The sequence below is a fragment of the Primulina eburnea genome, chromosome 1, assembly GCF_022965805.1.
Source record: "Primulina eburnea isolate SZY01 chromosome 1, ASM2296580v1, whole genome shotgun sequence".
NCBI lineage: Eukaryota > Viridiplantae > Streptophyta > Magnoliopsida > Lamiales > Gesneriaceae > Primulina > Primulina eburnea.
This window is the reverse complement of record NC_133101.1, coordinates 53,212,885-53,234,054: the sequence shown is the minus strand read 5'-3', so window position 1 is coordinate 53,234,054 and position 21,170 is coordinate 53,212,885. Positions and strand designations below refer to the sequence as shown.

At 37.9% G+C, this 21,170-nt stretch overlaps 1 protein-coding gene across 1 annotated transcript; it reads right to left on the bottom strand.

Moving 5' to 3' along the window:
- Window positions 1–18,271: 18,271 nt before the first annotated feature.
- On the bottom strand, window positions 18,272–20,360 carry LOC140812479 (acyl-acyl carrier protein thioesterase ATL3, chloroplastic-like). The gene is made up of 5 exons (XM_073170750.1): window positions 20,056–20,360; window positions 19,552–19,652; window positions 19,239–19,348; window positions 18,957–19,052; window positions 18,272–18,679 (listed from the first exon to the last, which is right to left on the bottom strand). The coding sequence occupies exons 1-5, from the start codon at window positions 20,220–20,222 to the stop codon at window positions 18,560–18,562; spliced, it is 594 nt and encodes a 197-aa protein (XP_073026851.1). The 5' UTR covers window positions 20,223–20,360; the 3' UTR covers window positions 18,272–18,559.
- Window positions 20,361–21,170: the final 810 nt, after the last annotated feature.

Sequence of the window (21,170 nt, the reverse complement as noted above, 5' to 3'; positions counted from 1 at the left end):
AGATAATACATGATGTGTATGTTTATGTTTAATATGTAATTTGAGGTTAATTACATTACGTTTCCGCTTTGTATATTAAAAGAAAAAAAAAATTTAGACCCTGTTTTATAATTGATTAATTAGTCCCAAACATGATTAAGAATTTGATTAGCGTCCGGGTCCCCACATAATGAACAGGAACAAACGTGAGGAGGAGCATCACGAAGATCTAAGAGTCAAAGAGCCAAGGCGCATACCCATGCTTGAGTATGTGCAACCATCACTTGATGGTGCACGTCCAAGCATAGTGCGAACAACCGTCAGGGCAAACCAGTTTGAGATCAATCCAGCCATAATTCAAATGATCCAGAACACTGTCCAATTTGAGGGGAATGGGCTAGATGATCCGAACACTGACATCGCCGACTTTTTAGAAATTTGCGATACTTTTAAATTTAATGGAGTTTCAGATGATGTTGTTAGACTACGTTTATTTCCGTTCTCTTTGCGTGATAAAGCTAAATCTTGGTTGAATTGTTTACCTGTAGGGTCAATCACAACTTGGGAAGACATGGCTAAAGCATTCCTCTTGAAATACTTTCCTCCATCGAAAACCATGAAGCTGCGAGCGGACATAACCACCTTCTCTCAATTTGAGCAGGATCACTCTACGAGGCTTGGGAGCGCTACAAAGACTTATTGCGAAGATTCCCACATCATGAGTTGTCTCTTGGGTTAGTTGACCAAACTTTTTACATGGTTTAATTTCAACAAACCGAACCATGATAGATGTTGTGGCCTGCGGAAATCTGTTGAGGAAAACGGCCGAAGAGGGGTAAGAGTTACTAGAGGAGATGGCTGCTAGCAGCTATCACCCTCAATCTGAGAGGAACACTCAGCGAAGGAATGCAGGAGTACACCAGGTAACTGATTTTTCAGCTGTCACTGCACAATTAGAAGCACTTAACAGGAAAATAGACAGAATGAACGTAAACGGGACAACGATGCACCTGTAAGAGATATTTTGTGAAAAATGTGGAGTAGAACACTATGTTAAGGATTGTCAAGACAGTGGTCCTTTCTATGTGAATGAGGAGGCACCATGGAATCAAGTGGGGATTCAAAACCATCCGAGTAATGATCCTTATTCAAATATATACAATCCTGGATGGAGACAACACCCCAACTTCTCATGGGGTGTTCAAGAAAGTCAGACTCGACCACAAGGAGGACAGCAGTATAGTAAGCAACCGATGTATCGACATGAGCCTCGAGATGAGAAATCCAGTTTGGAGCAAATGATGGCTAAGTTCATTTCAGCCACCGAGACTAGACTGCAAAACCAGGATGCATCAATAAAGGGCTTGGAGAATCAGATAGGTCAGTTAGCTAAAATGATCAGGAGCAGAGAACCGGGCACCTTGCCAAGCAACACGGAAACTAACCCGAAAGAGCAAGTGAAAGCCATAGCGTTGAGGAGCGGAAAAATGCTTGAACAATAAGAGAAAGAAAAAAAAGATCAACGAGAGGGAGCGGTTGACACATCTACATGTAAATATTCTAAATCTACACCCGCACCCACTGCACAATCTACAATTGCAATTCCCCCACCTTTCTCTGCAGCATTAAAAAAGACAAAATTGGATGCGCAATTTGGTAAGTTCTTAGAGGTATTCAAAAAATTGCACATTAATATTCCTTTTGCTGATGCTCTGATGCAAATGCCGAGCTATGCTAAATTTCTGAAAGACATTTTAGCTAACAAGCGGAAGTTGGAGGATCACATGACGGTAAACTTGACTGAGAACTGCTCTGCATTGGTGTTATTGTTTTTCATAAAGCCTTGTGTGATCTTGGAGCAAGTATAAATCTGATGCCGTTATCTGTATTCAGGAAACTCGGATTAGAAGAACCTAAGCCAACAAGGATGTCCTTGCAACTAGCAGACAGATCTTTCAAATACCCGCGAGGAGTCATAGAGGACGTCCTGGTAAAGGTGGACAAATTCATATTTCCTACAGATTTTGTAGTACTTGACATGGAGGAAGACGCGGAGATGCCCTTGATTCCGGGGAGACCATTCCTTGCAACTGGCAATGCCCTGATTGATGTTCAAGAAGGGAAGTTGAGATTAAGAGTGGGGGAGGAAGAAATTACTTTTGACGTCTTTACTGATCTTAAGCACACACTGCACACCGATAACTGTTTTAGAATTGATGTTGTGGATTCGCTTGTGTGTAATTCTGTGAAGGAGGCCATGAAAGACCCATTGGAAGCCATTTTTACAACTGAATTGGAGGATGACGACTTGGACGAAGAAAAAACTAAAATAGTGGTATACTCTAATGCCAACCATCCATGGAGAAAGCCGATGAGGATGAGACTGGAAGATCTAGGAGAGCGCAGAGATTTGACCCCTCCAAAGTCAAGCATCGAGGAACCACCCACGCTTGAGCTCAAACCCTTACCTCCGCACCTAAAGTACGTATACCTAGGTGAGAATAACACTTTACCTGTCATTATCTCTGCTGCTTTGACAGATGCAATGGAGGAAAACTTGTTGCAAGTTCTCAAAGAGCACAAAAAGACATTCGCCTGGAAGGTAGCAGACATCAAAGAAATCAGTCCATCGATCTGCATGCACAAAATTTTGATGGAAGAAAAGTACTCACCCTTCGTGCAACCTCAAAGACGACTCAATCTAAAGATGCAAGAGGTGGTGAAGGCTGAAACTATTAAGCTTCTCGATTCAGGTATTATATATCCTATTTCCGATAGTGCATGGGTAAGTCTTGTTCAATGTGTGCCTAAGAAAAGTGGGATTACGATGATCACTAATGACAAGAATGAACTTATTCCCACGAGTACTGTTACGGGGTGGAGAGTGTGTATTGACTATAGGAAGTTGAATGATGCCACCCGTAAGGACCACTTTCCCCTTCCTTTTATTGATCAAATGTTGGAGAGACAAGCGGGGCATGAGTTTTATTGTTTTTTTAGATGGATATTCGGGGTATAATCAAATAACTATTGCACCTGAGGACCAAGAGAAAACCACTTTCACTTGTCCTTATGGAGCTTTTGTTTTTCGTCATATGCCTTTTGGTCTTTGTAACCTGGTGCTTAATTGGGAGAAGTGTCACTTCATGGCACAAGAGGTAATTGTCCTAGGGCACAAGATTTCGGAGAATGGAATAGAGGTGGATAAGGCAAAAGTAGAAGTTATCAAGAACTTACCACATCCGACATCCATAAAGGGAGTTAGAAGTTTTATGGGCTATGTCGGTTTCTATCGGCACTTTATCAGAGACTTTATAAAATTTCCAAACCTCTATTTTCCTTCCTTATGAAAGATGTGCCTTTCGATTTTAATTCTGACTGTGTACAGGCGTATGAGGATTTGAAGGAGCGCTTGGTGGCGGCTCCTGTCTTGGTGGCACCGGATTGGGATCTACTCTTCGAGGTCATGTGTGATGCCAGTGATAGTACGGTTGGTGTCGTCCTCGGCCAAAGGCGGAACAAGGTATTTCACACTATATACTATGCAAGTAAGACTCTAGATGAAGCACAATCGAATTATGCCACCACTGAAAAAGAGTTACTTGTGGTAGTATTTGCACTTGAAAAGTTCCATTCATACCTTGTTTTGTCGAAAGTAATTGTGTTTACTGACCACTCTGCCCTTAAATATTTGCTTGCTAAGAAAGAGGCCAAACCACGATTGCTTAGGTGGATATTACTTCTCCAAGAGTTTGACCTCGAAATAAAGGATAAAAAAGGTGTAGAAAATGTGGTGGCGGACCATTTGTCTAGACTGGAACTTATTAGTAATGACTGTGTAGATCAGGCTATTGATGATTGGTTTCCTGATGAGAAACTATTTGAGATTAAACATTGCCTTTGGTATGCAAATTTTGCTAGCTTTCTTGTCACGGGCACACCTCCACCACATCTATCGTTTCACCAACGAAGAAATTTTTTTCTGACGTGAAGTATTATTTTTGGGAGGAACCATTTTTGTTCAATATTTGTGCAGATGCCATGATAAGAAGGTGTGTTGCAGAGGAAGAGTTTGGTCAAATTCTCAACCATTGCCATGACCGTGAGGTAGGTGGTCATTTTGGACCAACAAGGACGACATCAAAGGTACTTGAATGTGGCTTTTATTGGCCAACTCTATTTAAAGATGCTCGTTCTTATGTGCTAGCCTGTGATAAATGCCAGCGGACAGGTAACATCTCTAACCGTCATGAAATGCCATTGAATAATATTCTTGAATGTTTTTTTATGTGTGGGAGATAGACTTCATAGGACCGTTTTCCAGTTCGTTTACGAAAAAATATATTCTGGTTGTGGTTGATTATGTGTCTAAGTGGGTAGAGGCAGAAGAATATGCCACTAATGATGCTCAAGTGGTCCTGAAATTTTTAATAAAAAATATTTTTACAGATTTGGAACACCACCAGCAATCATTAGTGATGGTGGCACTCATTTTTGCAACAAACTCTTTGAAAAACTTTTGAGAAAATATGGTGTCACACATAAGATCTCTACCCCCTGTCACCCCCAGACGAGTGGTCAAGTTGAAGTGTCTAACTGAGAGATCAAGAGGATTTTAGAGAAAGTGGTAGGTGTAAGTCGAAAAGACTGGTCAATGAGGTTAGATGATGCTCTCTGGGCATATAGGACTGCCTTTAAAACACCTATAGGCACTACACCATATAGGTTACTATTTGGTAAAGTATGTCATCTACCTGTAGAGCTAGAGCATCGTGCATATTGGGCAACAAAAGCATTGAACTTTAACATTACTGATGCAGGTGAACGACGTCTCCTTCAACTGGATCGGTTGGAATAATTCCGGAATCTTGCATATGATCTTGCACTGTCATACAAAGAAAAGAAAAGAAAGCTCATGATAGGCGGATCATCGAAAGAGAATTCAAAGAAGGTGAAAATGTCCTGCTCTACAACTCCCGGTTGCGATTGTTTCTCGGAAAATTGAAGTCACGATGGTCTGGTCCATTTGTGATTTCCAAAGTTTACCCAATCGAGAGCTGTTGAATTGCAAGATGGAAAGGGTGGGACATTTACGGTCAATGTCCAGCGACTGAAGCACTACATGGGTGGCACAGCTGAGCCACAACTTGGAATCATCCGGTTCTAAGACAATCCGAACTAAAACTGACCGACATTCTAGCTCTCGACTATAAATCGAGAACTACTTCTCTTTCCCTTATCTTGCATTTAATTCGATTTTTTTTGTTAGTTATGTTTTGCGTAAAAAAAAAAGAGTGAAGGGGACAAATTTCCAGAGAGCTCGGCGCTCAAGCGGTAATTTTCTACCGCTCGAGAGCGAACACATAATTCGGATACAGATTCCAGAGAGCTTGGTGCTGGAGCGGCAATTTTTTACCGCTCGAGCGCGCCTGCAATTAAAATCGCGATTTCCCTTCCCTCTTTCATTCTGAAATTTCCCAAATCCCTCACAAACCCTCTCACCCCCTTTTCGGTTTTCTTGTGCATGAGCGTCGATCCCCACTCAAATTTCAAGCAACGTAGCTCGCAATCTTCGTTCCAATCAAGAATCTTCCGCACTCCGGTCATCCTCTACGAATCAAGGCACCATCTCCACACTCTATCACCACGGCTCCCAAGAAACAATGAGGTAATCCCGGTTCCTCCTCTTCATCTTCGTCCTTTGATAGACATCGTTTTGTGAGTGAGGCGGCTAGGGCTAGATACGATCATGCTAAGATTCACAGAAACCCTATAGGCGAGAGATGATTCCGTAGACAATTTGAGAACAGAAACTTAGGGCCTCTTGTGGAGTTGGAACGACATGGATGGGAACAATTTGGAAATCAACCTAATGCGGTAGTAGTTTCAGTAGTTCGATAATTCTATGCAAATGCGGCGGAAGGGAAAGATGGTAGGGTTTTTCTGAGGGGTCGACTAGTCCTGCGTGACTCTGTTACGATTAACGCACTATTAGAAAAGGAGGAAGTTGATGACTCTCAATTCGAGGCATTGGTCGCCGACCCCTATTATGATATGATCCTTGCAGAGCTGTGCCATCCGGGTGCGATGTAGAAACCGTTGGGCGGACAACCAAGCTGTTTTGACGAGAAGTATTTGAAAGCGGGATTTGCCCTTTGGTATCTATTTGTGGCCCGAAGGATGATGCCGGTTTCGCATAAGAGCAATGTGCAAAAAGAGCGGGCGGTGCTCCTATTTGCTTTGACCGCAGGATACAACATAAATGTGGGCAAACTTATAAATTCTCAGATCATATTGAGTGCTCACAATAGTCATGTCGGTCTCTTCTTCCCCACCATCATCTCTGAATTGTGTGCGAGGGCGGGAGTTGTATTCCGTGATGATGAGGAGTGGTTGCAGCCGATGAAGGCTATTTTTGTAGATTAGTTACAGCGGAAAAGGGCAAAACAACACGTAGACGTCCCCACTCAGAAGGAGGAGGCAGGTGGATCAAGCACCGCCATCCCTCGTCGCCCACAACCCGCAGTCGCACTCAGAATGAAAAAATGGATTAGAGTCTAGCGTTCATGGCTCACCAGGAGCAGGTCAACACCAACGTCACGGAACATCTTGCCCATCTCGACCCTATGATGCGCACTATGCTCATCCACAGGGGCGTAGATCCAGAAACCATACCACCACTTCCGTCGTTCATTCCCCCTACCAGTTTCAGCATGACTATCTTCCGTAGGGGGATGCAGCCAGAGTGCCACCACTGGAGCACGAAGAGGAGGAGCCTTGATCAGGGGAGTTCACTGTTTCCCCTTTCTTCCTGTTTTTATTTGAGTTTCTTTTCCAGCTTTATGTTTTATTTCTTACCGTTGTTTCATTCTAGCATTTAGTTTGAAAATTTTATTTTGTGTTTGCATTAGTGTGTGCACTTCTGTATTTTGGTTTTTTTTGTGCAATCGGGACATTGCACACCCCTACAATGAGTGGGTCGTTTTTCGTATTTGTCTTGCATGAGTGTCAGATGATTGTGAAACTAGTAAAATGGTAGCCAATGATGATTGTGGGCTAAATGAACTGCATGTTGCTTAGTCTTATCACAGTTATGAATCCCCAGGTGAATTGAAATCTTTTTATGCACGCATAGTGGATTTTGATAGTGGTGTCGATGACAATTAAGTTCAAAATAACTTGTGAGGGGAACTGGAAAAACATAAGATGCGAGTAGAACTTGAATGATTACCTGTTGAAATGAATGACCAACCAGTAGCATGAACTCACATAGAAAGTCCTTCATCCCAATCGTACAGAGGACTGAAAAATTCATCCCTAGGCCAGATAAATAAACATACTCTTATATCCCAGGCCTAGGGAGTACGCATGAGAAAACTATGCGCCAAAAAAAAAGGATGTAAGGTGTGGGGGAGCCAAAAGGGGCTGAAATCCTATCCCAAGGCTAAAAATATGGAGATTTAAGGTGTTGAATAATGTCAGAGAAAATTTCTAACAAGTGCATAGTGAAAATGAACTACGTACTCCCAATCTTTCTGAACCACTTGAGCATTTATAGCTATTGACTCCCTACATTTTGATGTTCAACTATGAAACTCTACCACTTTTTGTGTTTACTGGTTGGTCCCAAATGGAAACAAAACTCAGGAAAGATAAACTTGCGTTGACTTGTTGATTCGGCGACCCACATGATTTGCGAATAAAACTATCCGAAAAACAAGCCAGAAAAATTCACAGCACACACGACCACACTCTTTGGAAAAATACAAATGTTTTAAGATGTTTTGGAAAGGGGTATTAATGGATTTTGTGTTTTGACTAGTTGGATGTGGTTCACAAACCCACTGAGGCAGGAGATGTCAGTTTGCTACTTCGCCATCAGTCTAGTTAGTTTAATACTTTAACTTTGTGTTTGTTTCATGTTTTGGTTGTGGTCTGTAACCTATTTTTTCTTGAGGGCAAGCAAAAGGTTGGTATGAGGGGGTTGATAGGTGTGGTTTTTACGTGTTTTATTGCATTAGTTTGTGTGTGTTTGCATTGTGCATGCATACATTTCATGTACATTTTGTTCATTTTAGACTAAGCATATGCATTTGATCATTTCTCACTTGTGCGTGACAAATTTGCAGGTAAAATGACCGGAAACGGAAATTGGAGCAAAGTGTGCAAGCCAAGAAGACAATGGGCAGAAAGGATGGTGCCCGAGCTGTAGAAAAGTACCGCGCGCGAGAGGTGAATGGCTAAGGTGATTTCCAAAAGTATGGCGCTCGGGCGGTAATTTTCTATCTTCCGAAGAGCTTACAAACAGAAGAGTCGACACTCGGTCGGTAATTTTCTACTGCCCGAGCGCGAGAGTCCGCACCTCCAAAGCATGATTTCAGAGAGTGTGGTGCTCGAACGGTAGAAAATTACCACCCGAGCGCCAATTAAATTTGGAAATATCTGCTATTGATTTCTTGCCTGATTTTCTGAATGAAGTATACAAGGAAAATGAGGGCACGATTGGGAGGGACATTCAGTCATTATTGGAGAGGCGCCACAAGCTTTGGAGAGGATTTTGCGCTTGGAGTGGAAGATTCGAAGATTTCCGGGCGTCGTTCCTCACATTTTCGTCACGAATAGTATTTCTAATCTAGTTTTTATCATCCAAACTTGGATTTTTTTATTTTAAATATGAATTTGAGTGGCTAACTTTACATATTTGTTGGGATTTAAGGAGAGCCTACCCCAAACTTTGATTTAATTAATTTATATTTCGATTGTTGCGTTATTCTTGAATGTGATACTTTTTTCATTGTGTTGTTAGAATGTATCTAACTTTAACAACGTTTTTATATTGCGAGTGAGTTCGAGAGAATAACTTGTGATAGGAACGAGTAGTATAATCCATGGAGCTACAATTTACATAGCTCTATGAAATTGGATAAGCGCTGATAGTCATAGTCCGGTAGGACAAAAACTAGGGGATTTCATAGATCGAAGTGCGATTCACTCTTGATAAATAATTACAGAAATTTAATTATTTCATTGAGTAGAATTAGTTTGGCATAGCTAGAGAGAGTGTGTTCAATTGAATACGAAATCCTGTCAAAAGTATACAATCAATATCGAACGAATTAATTAATTAACGAGTGGTAGGTGAACCGATATTCCCAACAAATTCATTTCTCCCTGAATTTTAATCAATCATTCTAGTTATTATATTTCATGATCCAATTCGTGAATCGTTTTATTTGCGTATTTATTTGAGTGTGGTAGTACTAAAACAACCAATCACTTTTCGTTGCTAAAGGTTTAATAACTGAAAATAATAATGGTCAAATACAGTCTTCAGTGGAACGATACTCGTACTCACGTATATTATACTATTACTTGACATCGTGCACTTTTGATTAAATTTTGAGCATATAAAATCATATTTTTTTTAAGGATTCCACAGTGCAAGTTTTGCTCGATCAAGGGACATCAGTGACACTCTCACCCATCAATTGAGCCTTGGCCTTACTTATTCGCATATCATCGTATTCATATTAGTCATAATTACTTCACTTCCTTCAACAAATCATATTTTCATACCTTTATAAAATTCATGCATATAATAATCGTTTAAAAGAATTATTTTCTAGGTGTAAAAATTTAAAACATTTAAAATAATCATATCAACATATTTTACAGCATTCAGAGCACTGCCATAACGTTTACTATTTCTAGGTGTAAAATTACGATTTTACCCCTAGACGTAAAATTTGAAGATTTTGACTTTTTCTTATTTCCGTTGACTCTAGACAATCCCAAATAATTATTTAAGCATAAATTACATTTTATCATATTTTTATTTAGCTGAAATTCATGGATTTTTAATTAATCTTTAATTATAAATTCTTAATGCGTTTTAATCACGAATTAATTCGAAATTTAATATAAAATCCACAAATTTAAAACATGGACTCTTTATTTTTATTTTTCCCTCGTGAATGATTCGACCCCCGTTGAACAACGTTTCAAACCCTGCCATGAAAACACTAAGGAACGAACCATAACTAAACTCCTCGAGCCATCTTAAGTTTTCCAATAGCCATGCTCGAGCCACCCCGAGCCAGCCCCTGACCAAAACTCCTTGGACCCTACGGAACCTTTAGAACCCCTAGGACTCGAACCTGGCCCGAACGAAGCCTCCAACTCTAGCAGCAAGCCGCGGCCGAGAACACCCAATGCGCTAAGACTCTTCGAAACCTGCTAGGACTCTAACCAGTGAGCCAGCCCTTGACCCTGCCCCTCGTGCACCCTCTCAGGACCTTAGGGACATAGCCTAGCTCAGCCCTAACCACCCTGGCCGAGCCCACATCGCTTGCACACAGAAGAACCTTCGCGCCTTGGCTTGGGAAGCTAGGAATCCTTCCCAACCGCTGTGCTCGAGTCCTAGCGTGGCTAGGACTCCTTTCCTAACCCAACCATGTCCCAGCCCAGCCTTGTCGCGCCCAACCGATCCATGCATGGTTTATCCCTTTAACCGAGCCCTTGACACAAAATCGTGCATCCATGGTTCCAGCTTGTTCCCAATATATTTCCAGTTTATCAACATGCATTTTAGGACCCTTAACTCGTGAAAAACGTTCCATATACATTGCCTAATCATGGCAGCCCCTTCATGTGAGTAATTAACAAGTTTTGATGCAAAAAGCATATTTTAAAACCCATGTTTTGCACAAAAACGAAAATAATAATAAGGGTAACTTGTTTTTCATGCAAATCATATCAAATACATATTTAGGGTGTGATAGATGAGTGAAGGAAGAAATATGGCGTCCTTTGCGTATTTTACGCACGAAAATCCATTGACGATGCGAAGAACAAAGACGAATGACCTTGGCTGAATTCCCTTGACAAATTTGATGCTTCACTCTCACAATATCTCGTGTGTGCCGTGTATTTGATTGAGGAAGAGAGCCCTTGTATTGATAGAGGTGAGGGGGCGTGGGTTTAAGAACTAATGGTATGGGGTTTGGGCTTAAATATTGATAATAAACTTGATAATAGTTTAGACCCATTAACATGGTTAGTTACGCCCAATAAGCCCATTAGTGCTTTTAAAAATTATTTCTTTAGTAAAGTTCGTGAAATTATAGGTTGTCAAAAAGTTTTTATTTTTTATGAACTTGGAATACCGATACAAATTACGTCTCGTCGTATAAAATCACCTCAAAACTCCTTATATTCAAAAATATTAAAAATCATTAATCTTATTTTAAATAATTAAAAACAATTATTTAATAAAATATTTTCCATTTTTCAGCCATTGGTCTCCGTTCCTCGATCACATCTCGAATAACCTTTAAAAATACTGTTGAATGCATTCAACTCGGAAACTACTTAAAAATAATATAAAAATATCACCCATCATTAATTTAAACAATTAAAATAATTTAATTAGCTATTGTTCATTTTCTCTAGATTTGCATGCAGTTGGCTTACGTCGTTTTAATTTTGGACCTGACACCTAGTGTGAGCTAGTCTCCTCGTGAGGCTAGAGAGAGCGCCGCGACTTGGAGCTTGCGCAGGGGACCTATGCATGGGATGGGGGCTGCTGTGCTGGTCCAAAAGGGTTCAGGAATGGGCCATAAGGGTCTGGTCAGTGTATGGGCTAAAGTGGCTCGGGCAAGGCTCGATGAAATTGGGCCGTGCTCGAGATGGAAGGGTAGGGTTCGAACTTAGGGTTTAGGAGAAAAGGGTTCGAACCACGGTCTACGGGGGTTTGTTCATGGTTCACGAGGGTATTTTAAGAATAAAAAGTTTATGTTTAAATTTTGGAAAGAAAATATTAAAGTTGAGATTAATTCGGAATTTAAACGCTTTACGAATTATTAGTTAAGGAATTAAATCGAAATCCTCGAGTTTACGTTACATAAATATATTAAAAATAAATTTAAGCTTAAATAATTATTTGGGATAGTCTCGAGTCAATAAAAGAAACAAAAAGTCAAAATCGAGAAATTTTAAGTACAGGGACAAAACAATCATTTGACACATGGATAGTACGAAAAGGGTTGGCAGTGTCCCGAGGGATCATGACGCATGTTAAATGGTAGTTTATAATGTTTTTGATGAAAATATGAGATTTTATGTGTAACGTACCGTATTTTGAACTACTTAAAATTTGCAGAAAATAAAAAATTTTCTTAAATAAATAATAAACTTTCAAATTGCGATAAAAAGAATTTGCTCATCTAAAACATTTGAAATGAAACAATCATCGTAAATTAATCTCGTGAAATCAGAGTATTTGATACGTGCATAATTTTTTTTTCTTAAAACGTAAGAGGTCCTCGGGTTTAGCCTCCGCGCAGTCCGAGCCAACTCAGTGATCTCCACCTCTCGTCTCCTCGTACTCGTCCTCACCTGCATCGATCAAGTATAGTGAGTCTAAACACTCAACATGTATAAGCTGAGAATAACAAGTAATACATAATAAAACCATATGTATTTTAAAGTAGACCATATATACTTAAACTTGAACGTACATACATAAACATAGACGTGACATCGTTTCATAAAACTTTACATAAATATACTTGTATCATACATACTTGAGCGTATATAAACATCATCATTTTGCGTAAAGATATGTTTCAAAACAAGTGACCCATAACATAGTGCGCCTGATCAAACTAAACCACAGTACTAGGCTAGCAGGGATGTCCACTACCACATAAATGAGATTCCCGGTCATGGTTTACAGGGTGGATTGGTCCTTGATCATGCTTTACCGCTTTCCCATCCTGATCCAAACCCAGTCATGCTTTACCGGGGTGGAGAGGTCCCCGGCCACGTTCACCGGCTTCCAAACCCGTTCATATTTTGTCACAAGACAATTAACATACCTAAAAAATTTAAAATATTTTATTTGCACATCGAGCATAATAATACATTGTGCATGCCTACTCAAGAAAATTTTTTTAAAAAAAAAGCTCCAGAATGCTTGGCGCTCGGGCGGTAAAATCTTACCGCCCCAGTGCCGCCCTGCGGCACACGAAGAACACCTTTTTTTTAAACATCACAATTTGAGCAGTCACACGAAAATGATCATAACTCACTCGTCTCTTATCCAAAAATTACGAATCTATTGTCCAATCGAAGATATCAAAAATTACTACTTTTATATGTTGAAAGTTTTTCCAGAAAACCGGCCAAAAATTTGCAGGATTCGAAATGACAGGGAATTCGGTTTTTGAGATCTAAAAAAAATTGTTGAAACAACACAGTTTGAGCAGTCACACGAAAATGATAATAACTCACTCATTTTTTGTCCAACAATCATGAATCTACTGTCAAATCGAAGATATGAAAAATACTAAGCTTTATATGTGGAATGTTTTTTCCAGAAAGTTGACCAAAAATTCACAGTATACAAAATGACAGCAGACTCGGTTTTAGATCTAAAATTTTTGATCCAAAGTAGGTTCAAATCATTTTGCTCAAACTTTTGCACAGCATACATGTATTTTGTACACAATAAACATCAAAACATATAATATGACGAGATCGATGCAAAAACGATGGAATATACATGTCTTTGATGATTATACTCACGAATTGACGAAGAATGAAGCGGAGAGATGCGAGAGTCTATCCGAGACGACTTGTGGCACTTTTTTTGAAGAAAAACGGACAAGAGATTGCTGGAAAATTGTAGGGAAAGGGAAAGGGTTGTGGCTGCTGAAAGAACACCTAGAACCCTAGCTATCTCCTTAAAAAAATGAAGGCAATGTGTGTGTGAATTGTGTGTGCTGATGGTGAGTGTAAAAACATGTAATTGTGTGTGAGTGTGTGTAACGTGTTTAATTTTAATTAGGGGGAAAATTGCTCAACTAAACAAGTAGTGAGATAATTAAATTACTAACATCCTACTAACTATTTTAAAATATCTTAATTTAAAATAAAATGTACAAGTGTTAAATCTTTAAAAGTTTTAAAATCTTAAAATCACCAAATAAATAAATTATGCTTTAAAATACTTAAAATTTCATAAATATTTAAAAATAATAATTTTTCTGACTTAAGATAAAATATCACATTTTTCATAAATGGCCTAAATCATCGTCGGTCTCTTTTCATCGATCCCGCATTGAATATTCATCTGAAACATATAACTCAAGAAAACATTTTAACGTGCATGAACCAAACATAAATTAAATATAAGATAACTTGATTCATAAATTATGCATCGCTAAGAAAAATCATTTTAAAACTAATTTAGCAATTTAAATAAATGCTCGGGTTTTACGTGTTCTGATTTTTAGCTCTACATTATGAGTTATGATGAAGCTATACAATTTTTACTGTTAAAATGTTATTTTATTAAATTGGAGAGGACACGATATTTTATGATTAAAGTTGAAAAATAAAAATATTTTGAAGGATGTGAATTGATTGTGACAAAGAGGATATGATATATAATTATTGGGAATATCGTGAGTGAGAAGCCCCCAAGGAAGCCCGTTTATGGTAGAAGGTCCCAGAGGGAGCACAACGACCGTATTTCCATTTTACGTCGGTGTCTAGTGCTCGTCCCCATGCGCAATGTGTTAGAGTAGATGCTCTGCAAGCCAACGGTTGGTTAGGGAATTTATTGACTCAAATGTAATAAACAATCTTTATTTTAATATAATTTATCTTTTTATGGTTTTGTTTTACTTTATCTGTATACCCATATAATCAGCATAAATAAAGTCCTTGATTATACTTTAATACAAATGAACCGTAATTCGATGTTGAAACTCATTTGTAAACACTGTATAATCAAATTCTTTCCTAGTCGATTCAGCCGCCTAAAATATGGATAAAGGTCGCTTGAACTCGAGGGTATCATTTGTGATGTTGTGTACCACGTATCTTGGTAAGGGCATAGAGATGTCCAAACATGCAGATGGGTAGTCATATAATGATTATACCAAACTACCCTCCCTCAGACTTTCCAAGTTATTATCATTCATCGAGAGGATAAGTTTGTGGTTATGATTGGACACCATTAGTCCTTATGACCCGGGACAACACTGAGGCTCTATATACTAAGGTTGTGCTTTGACTTGTTTACCGACCCCATGAGGGTCATCTGGTGGCGAGATTGGGTACAATTGCGACACATGTAGGAGTCAGTGCATTGTAGTCGGGAATTCACCGCTCACCTACAGGTGTGGATATCCTATGTGATCTGATGAAATAATAGTGCATGGAATCTCTGGCCAAAGTATGAGATGTACGTTAGAAAAGAGTTCTCCAATTGTACATGGGATGCCACTATTTATCCTCAAATATGTGTCACATAGTTATTGAATTATTATGCAACCCTCGATGAACCAATGGTTGTAGATTCGATCGGATATATGAGATGAAGGGACCGTACTGTAAGTTAATCATAACCGGCTGGTTCTTTCAGGCGCTATCAAGGATACCTAGGGAATCATGGGACGATGCTACTAGACGCTCTTACCATGATTCAATGGGTTTAATAAGAAATATGATTTATGACATTCTCATGATCAATTGTTGATACATGGAATGAGGCAAATTAGGGTAAGTCCGAATAAAAAAATATGTCCCGAATCACAAGGAGTTGTGAACCCACGGCTAGCTGTATCCCTGGACCATTGAAGGTCACACAAGCACTGGATCATTTGTTCTCGTTGAGAGAATAAATTCAAGAAGTTGAATTTATATTATGATATAGTAAATTCAAGGAGTTGAATATGATATTAATTTGAGAAAAAAATTCAAGGAGTTGAATTTATGATATAGTAAATTCAAGAAGTTGAATTTATGAAATTTGATGAGAATAAATTCAAGGAGCTGGATTTATAAAATTTCAGGATTTAATTTATTAAACTTAAAAGATCATTTTATTAAATATTAAATTAAATATATTGGGAAATATGTTTAATGGACATGTAGGAGTGCAAGTCCAACATACTAAATAATTAAAGTTCTTAATGGACTTTGATTAATTATTAAACTAGTTGGACTAGCTCAATTAATTAATCAAACTCATTAATGTTAATTACGAATATTAGGTCATAGCTTATTATAAAAGGTAGTAAATAAGCCATAAACCTAGCCACCAAGCAAGCCTCCACTTGACACCAAATTTTCGAAAATTCCTCTCCTCTCTCTCTCAAATATTTCGGTCATCCTCTCTTTTAAAAGGGGTTGAACTGCCTCTCGATTTTTAATCTCCAACTTTGAAACTTCTTCCAAATATTCTAGTGCTATATGGATTTGGAAGATGAACAAATCTTCTAGTCATAGACCTTATTCAAAAATTCAAGGAAGGAGTTCTTGAAGAATGTTTGTAGGAAATACATCAAGAGCTATCTCCGTTAATCCCGAAATAGTTGGAGCCTTGTAAATCATTCGTCAAAGGTAAAAGTTTTAAACATCCTATGTATGTTTAATATTAAAACCATACGAGTGCTCAAATATATCTTGAATGTCAATATCTGAAAATTTTTAAAACTTCCGCTGCGTTTTGGGCACGAGAAAACCGAGATCCAACACAATAGTGAGCTAAGACTGATCAGTCGAGCAGAGGATAAAGGCTAGTCACTTTCAAGGATCAAACTTCACCCAAAATGAAAGAAAGCTTTATGATTTGATGATTTATGATTTATTTATGCATACAAGTTTATTTTAAATAAAAATATGATTTTAATGTATGTGCTTGTATAAGTATTATTTGTTACTCTTGTTTAGAACGTTCTGAGTCATTGGACTCACTAGGCTTGAATGCTGGAGGTGATGATGATATTGAGGGAGGCGCTGACGCTTGAGTGGATAGAGTCCGGCAGTACACTCTCGAGGGACTTTATTTCCGCATTAGCTTGATAGTCAAAGTTTTAAAGGATTTTGTTAATGAGTTAATTAGAGATTTTTTTTATACTTTATTTTGAAGTTAGTTTTGATCATGTTAAAGTTTGAAGTTGAATGTTGGTAATTGATGCTTTAGGGATTTTTATGCATTTGAGATTTAAATGTTAAATTATTTTGAATTATGGAAATGTTAAGTTATTTTAAATGATGAAATTCGAGTGTATGTATGTGTAAAAAAAGAAAAAAAATTTAGAGGATGTTTCAATTTGAGTTTGTCGGAGTAGTGATTCTGTAGTTAATTCGCCACCGGGTCGATCGATGTTTCATGGAAAAAAGTCTGCCGATCCTCAAGCACTACATGGACGAGACAAATCAGTTATGAGAAAACTGTACTTTTTTACAGGTTTCAGTTTGTTTGTTTTCATTTTTTTGTCACTACAAAATTATTTTTCTATTGCTACGTCTTTTTCTTCGCAACTGTCGGTTTATACCTATGTTGTTTCGAATTATGTTATATTTTAGGTTGCAACAGATTTTGATAGTCGGGCTCTTTTGTTTGCCTATACTTTGGGGAAACAAGTATTGACATTACAAATTCTGTTTGGAGTGAAGTGTGTATCAATTTCAGGTAAATTTGGTTAATTTATTTTCAATTTATTTTGCTTTGTTTTGATACTAAGGCATATTGTTATGTCTAAGGTTATTGAATTTTTAAAAAATCGTCTGTTTTTATGGCTAGTCTCATTTGTCCACTGTATTTTGGCTGTCTTTCATAATATGTTTTCAGGGATGTCAAAATCAGACACGACCTAACAACTCAATACGGTTCAACAAAAAAAAAAATCAGGTTTGTGTTTGGGCTTTTCGGGTTCGGATCAGCTATCGGGTCTAAAAAAATGAGGGTGTTGGGTGAAAATTTTAATTTTTTTAAAATATAATTAATAAATATTACCTATATTTTTATATATTGTATGTCTAAAAAAATATTAGTGGTAAATTTATATCATAAATATTCATAATTTAATATTTATTTTGAACATTTTTTATTTTTTAAACAATTGTTTATTTTAGTAAATATATTTTATTTTTCTACAATCAGACTTTTAAATTCAAATCATATATACGTGAAAGATTTTGTTAGTATATGATTAAATTAAAATATTATTATTTTTTGAATTTTATTTAATTTTCTTTAAAAAAATAAAAAAAATTCAAAATCAGGTTGATTCGCAGTCGGGTTCGGATCCAGTTGAGAGTTTCGGGTTTGCTTGGGTTCAAGTCTAACAATTTTTGAATAGTACTATTTCTCAACCTGACCGAACCCACCCGAATTGACACCATGTATGTTTCAACATGGTTCACCGATGTGATTTTCTATTATTTAGTATTGTTCCGCAGAGGAAAAAAAAGGATTGGCGATAACAAACATTGCTTGAAACGAATACACGATTAACATTTGAAAATTTACACTTTTTAAAAGTGGTAAGAGCAAAGAAATGTCACGGAATACAAAACATTATTAAGGTGGTTTTCTGTGTGTTTCCATATCAAATAGATTCTCTCCAGGACATTATAAACCAGAACCCTTTTCTAACTTTATCTTATCACCCCAACAACTTTTGCACCTCTCTTGCTCATTTTCTTGCATATTATTCCCTAACCAGACCATAGAAGATGGAAAAATGAAAAGAGAGAAGAAACGCTCCATTAGCAGAACAGATCATTCTGATTCTCCACTTTGAAGGAATTGAACAAATTTCGATCTCATCTCAGGAGGGATACGAACAGGACGATAGTTTTTATCAAGCCAAACTGCGGTTGCTCTTGCTTCAATGATAGGCTGGAGAGACATTAAATAATGAGTAATCCTACATATACAACCAAACTTGTACAACACAAAAAAATTCAATACAAAATTCTATTTATCAACATGTCATGATAAATTCAATGCAAAATCTCACGATATAATAACAAAATCTCACGTTTTAATTGTTTTAAATATCGTTGTACGATATTTTGGTTGTACTTTTAGCATTATTCATAAAATAATTATGTCTGGGTAAAGTCGTCCCCAAGTTTCTTTTCTGACACAGAAAAATAAAAATAAAGCAAGAGACCTCTAGATTTGGGAGCTTGAAGATGAAGTGTTCAAAGAACAGCCGAACAGCAGATGTGTCACTTATCCTCACCTTGACCAGAAACGTGTCTCCACTCTATCAAAACAGTAAAACATAGCAACAAGGTCAACCAAAATGGCATCCTCAGGATTCACTAATGAAATGTTAATTGGCATCATTACTTAATCAACACAGGAACGTGATTTACTTGACACTGTTAGCAATTATGTATTATCAGATCATAACATAAGCAAGTGCACAATATGAATGTTATGGTCATACCCGTAAAGGTGAAATGAACTTAAGTGACAAATCTGTAAGAGCTAGTGCATCGCCAGTTCGGGCTACGGCATCAGCATTTACTCCAATCACGTCTAAAAGTTCATGCCGACCTGTTCATACATCAAACAAGCAATCTTTTACCTATAGGAAGCATAAAAAATAGTTTCTCTGTATATATGTATTCCTATAATCAATTTGCATATTTCTTCAATCCTCCTGAATGAATAACCATCAGCTTGAAATGGATGTCAATGCAAAATACAAAACTAAATAATTAACAATCTTTAGAATCCCACAAGAAACAGATTCATACCATGTTGGCAGTAACTTGCGTATATAGCATTATTCACAACACCATATTGATCCAACTCGTAGTCTCTAACTTTAAGTTCAACTTGGTGAAATCCACTCATTCTAACAACAAATCAAGAGCAAAATATTCGAAGGGAACTCATTACTCATCGTATGTATTACAGCTGATAAATTTAAATGTTCGATTATTAGTATACAGAAAAATCACAAAATACAACACAAAATAACACCAAACACCAAAACCAGATCCAAGATACCTATTAGCAAATTAATTCCAGTTTACAAATCTATTAATTTAAGTTTCGATGAACTCGAGAACGGCAGGATAAACTTACAAGGCTGGTCCAGTAAATGCTTAAGATAAGTCTTCACAAAAAAATTCAAGAAACTCCCACCATCAACATTTCAGTTGAAAAAAACACGATGAAATTTCAAGTTGAGCACTTGTCTCGGAATTTTAACTAAAAAAGCTTAAAATGGGACACAAACAAGGAAAAAGAAGTACCCTTTGCCAGCTTTGAAAAAGGGAGCGGGAGCAGCGGCGCCGCTCCTCACCTTGAAGCGAGGCAGCCGGAGATGGGTCCGGAGCAAATTTGGAAATACGGCGGCGGCGGGTGAGGCTAGGGGAGGAGCGTGAAGTTGAGTGCCGGAGATGATAGATGAACGAAACATTTCTGCGAATGGCGAATGAAGAAGAAAAATGCAGAGATTGGTGAAATGTGAATTTCGTAGCGGTGGCAGGTGCGAGGCGTTAAGGCCTATGCCCGATCACACACACTGGGTGTGATTGGTAAGGGAAATTTAGGGAAAAAGGAGTACCGTGACTTATTTAAAAAAAGGATCTACAACTAAATTTATATAAATGTCTCTTCGTTTTGAGTGTAAATACACCATTAAATTTGATTACATATATACATTTACTCTAAACACAATAAATCCATCCATTCTCATCAGTCGACTCTAACCCTAAATCATCTTTCGTCGACCCCCATTCCATTTTCTTTTCGGCTACGATTCTCAACGCAAATCGTCTTTCTTTTCCCGGCAATGGTTTTACTATATCCGATAGATTGTCAAGATTTATTTTAAGAACATCTATCTCAAATTCAAGTTCAAACTGTTCTTCAGGGGATGGAGTTCTTTCTAGAGTACACTGCTTGATTTCTTCAACAGAGCAATGTGAGCAACAGAACTAGAAGGAGCGATAATCATAGCAGTAGAAGGGACATCTTCTGGTTGAGCAGAAGAGGGAGCTGTTGTTGGTTCTGCATAAGTTTCTTCTGAAGCAGTAGATTGTTCAAGTGCTTCTCTTTCTTCTGGTTGATGCAAATCAGTATCTATTTCAGTGATTTCCATGGGCTCAACAACTGGATTTGATTCAGATGGGACCTCCAACAGAACTTCCATTTCTGCTTGAAGTTCAGCAGAAAATTTATCCAGATCTGGCAGTGAAGATGAAGGAGCAACATCTGCTTCTTTCATTTTATTGTACTGCTGGTTGAGCTTCTGGATGTCCTTCTGGAACCACGTCATCAACCTGAGAAGCTTCTGGTGCAGTAGCAGCATGAACAATCGACTGAATGACTTCATCAACAGACGCTAAGTCATGAACAGAGATAA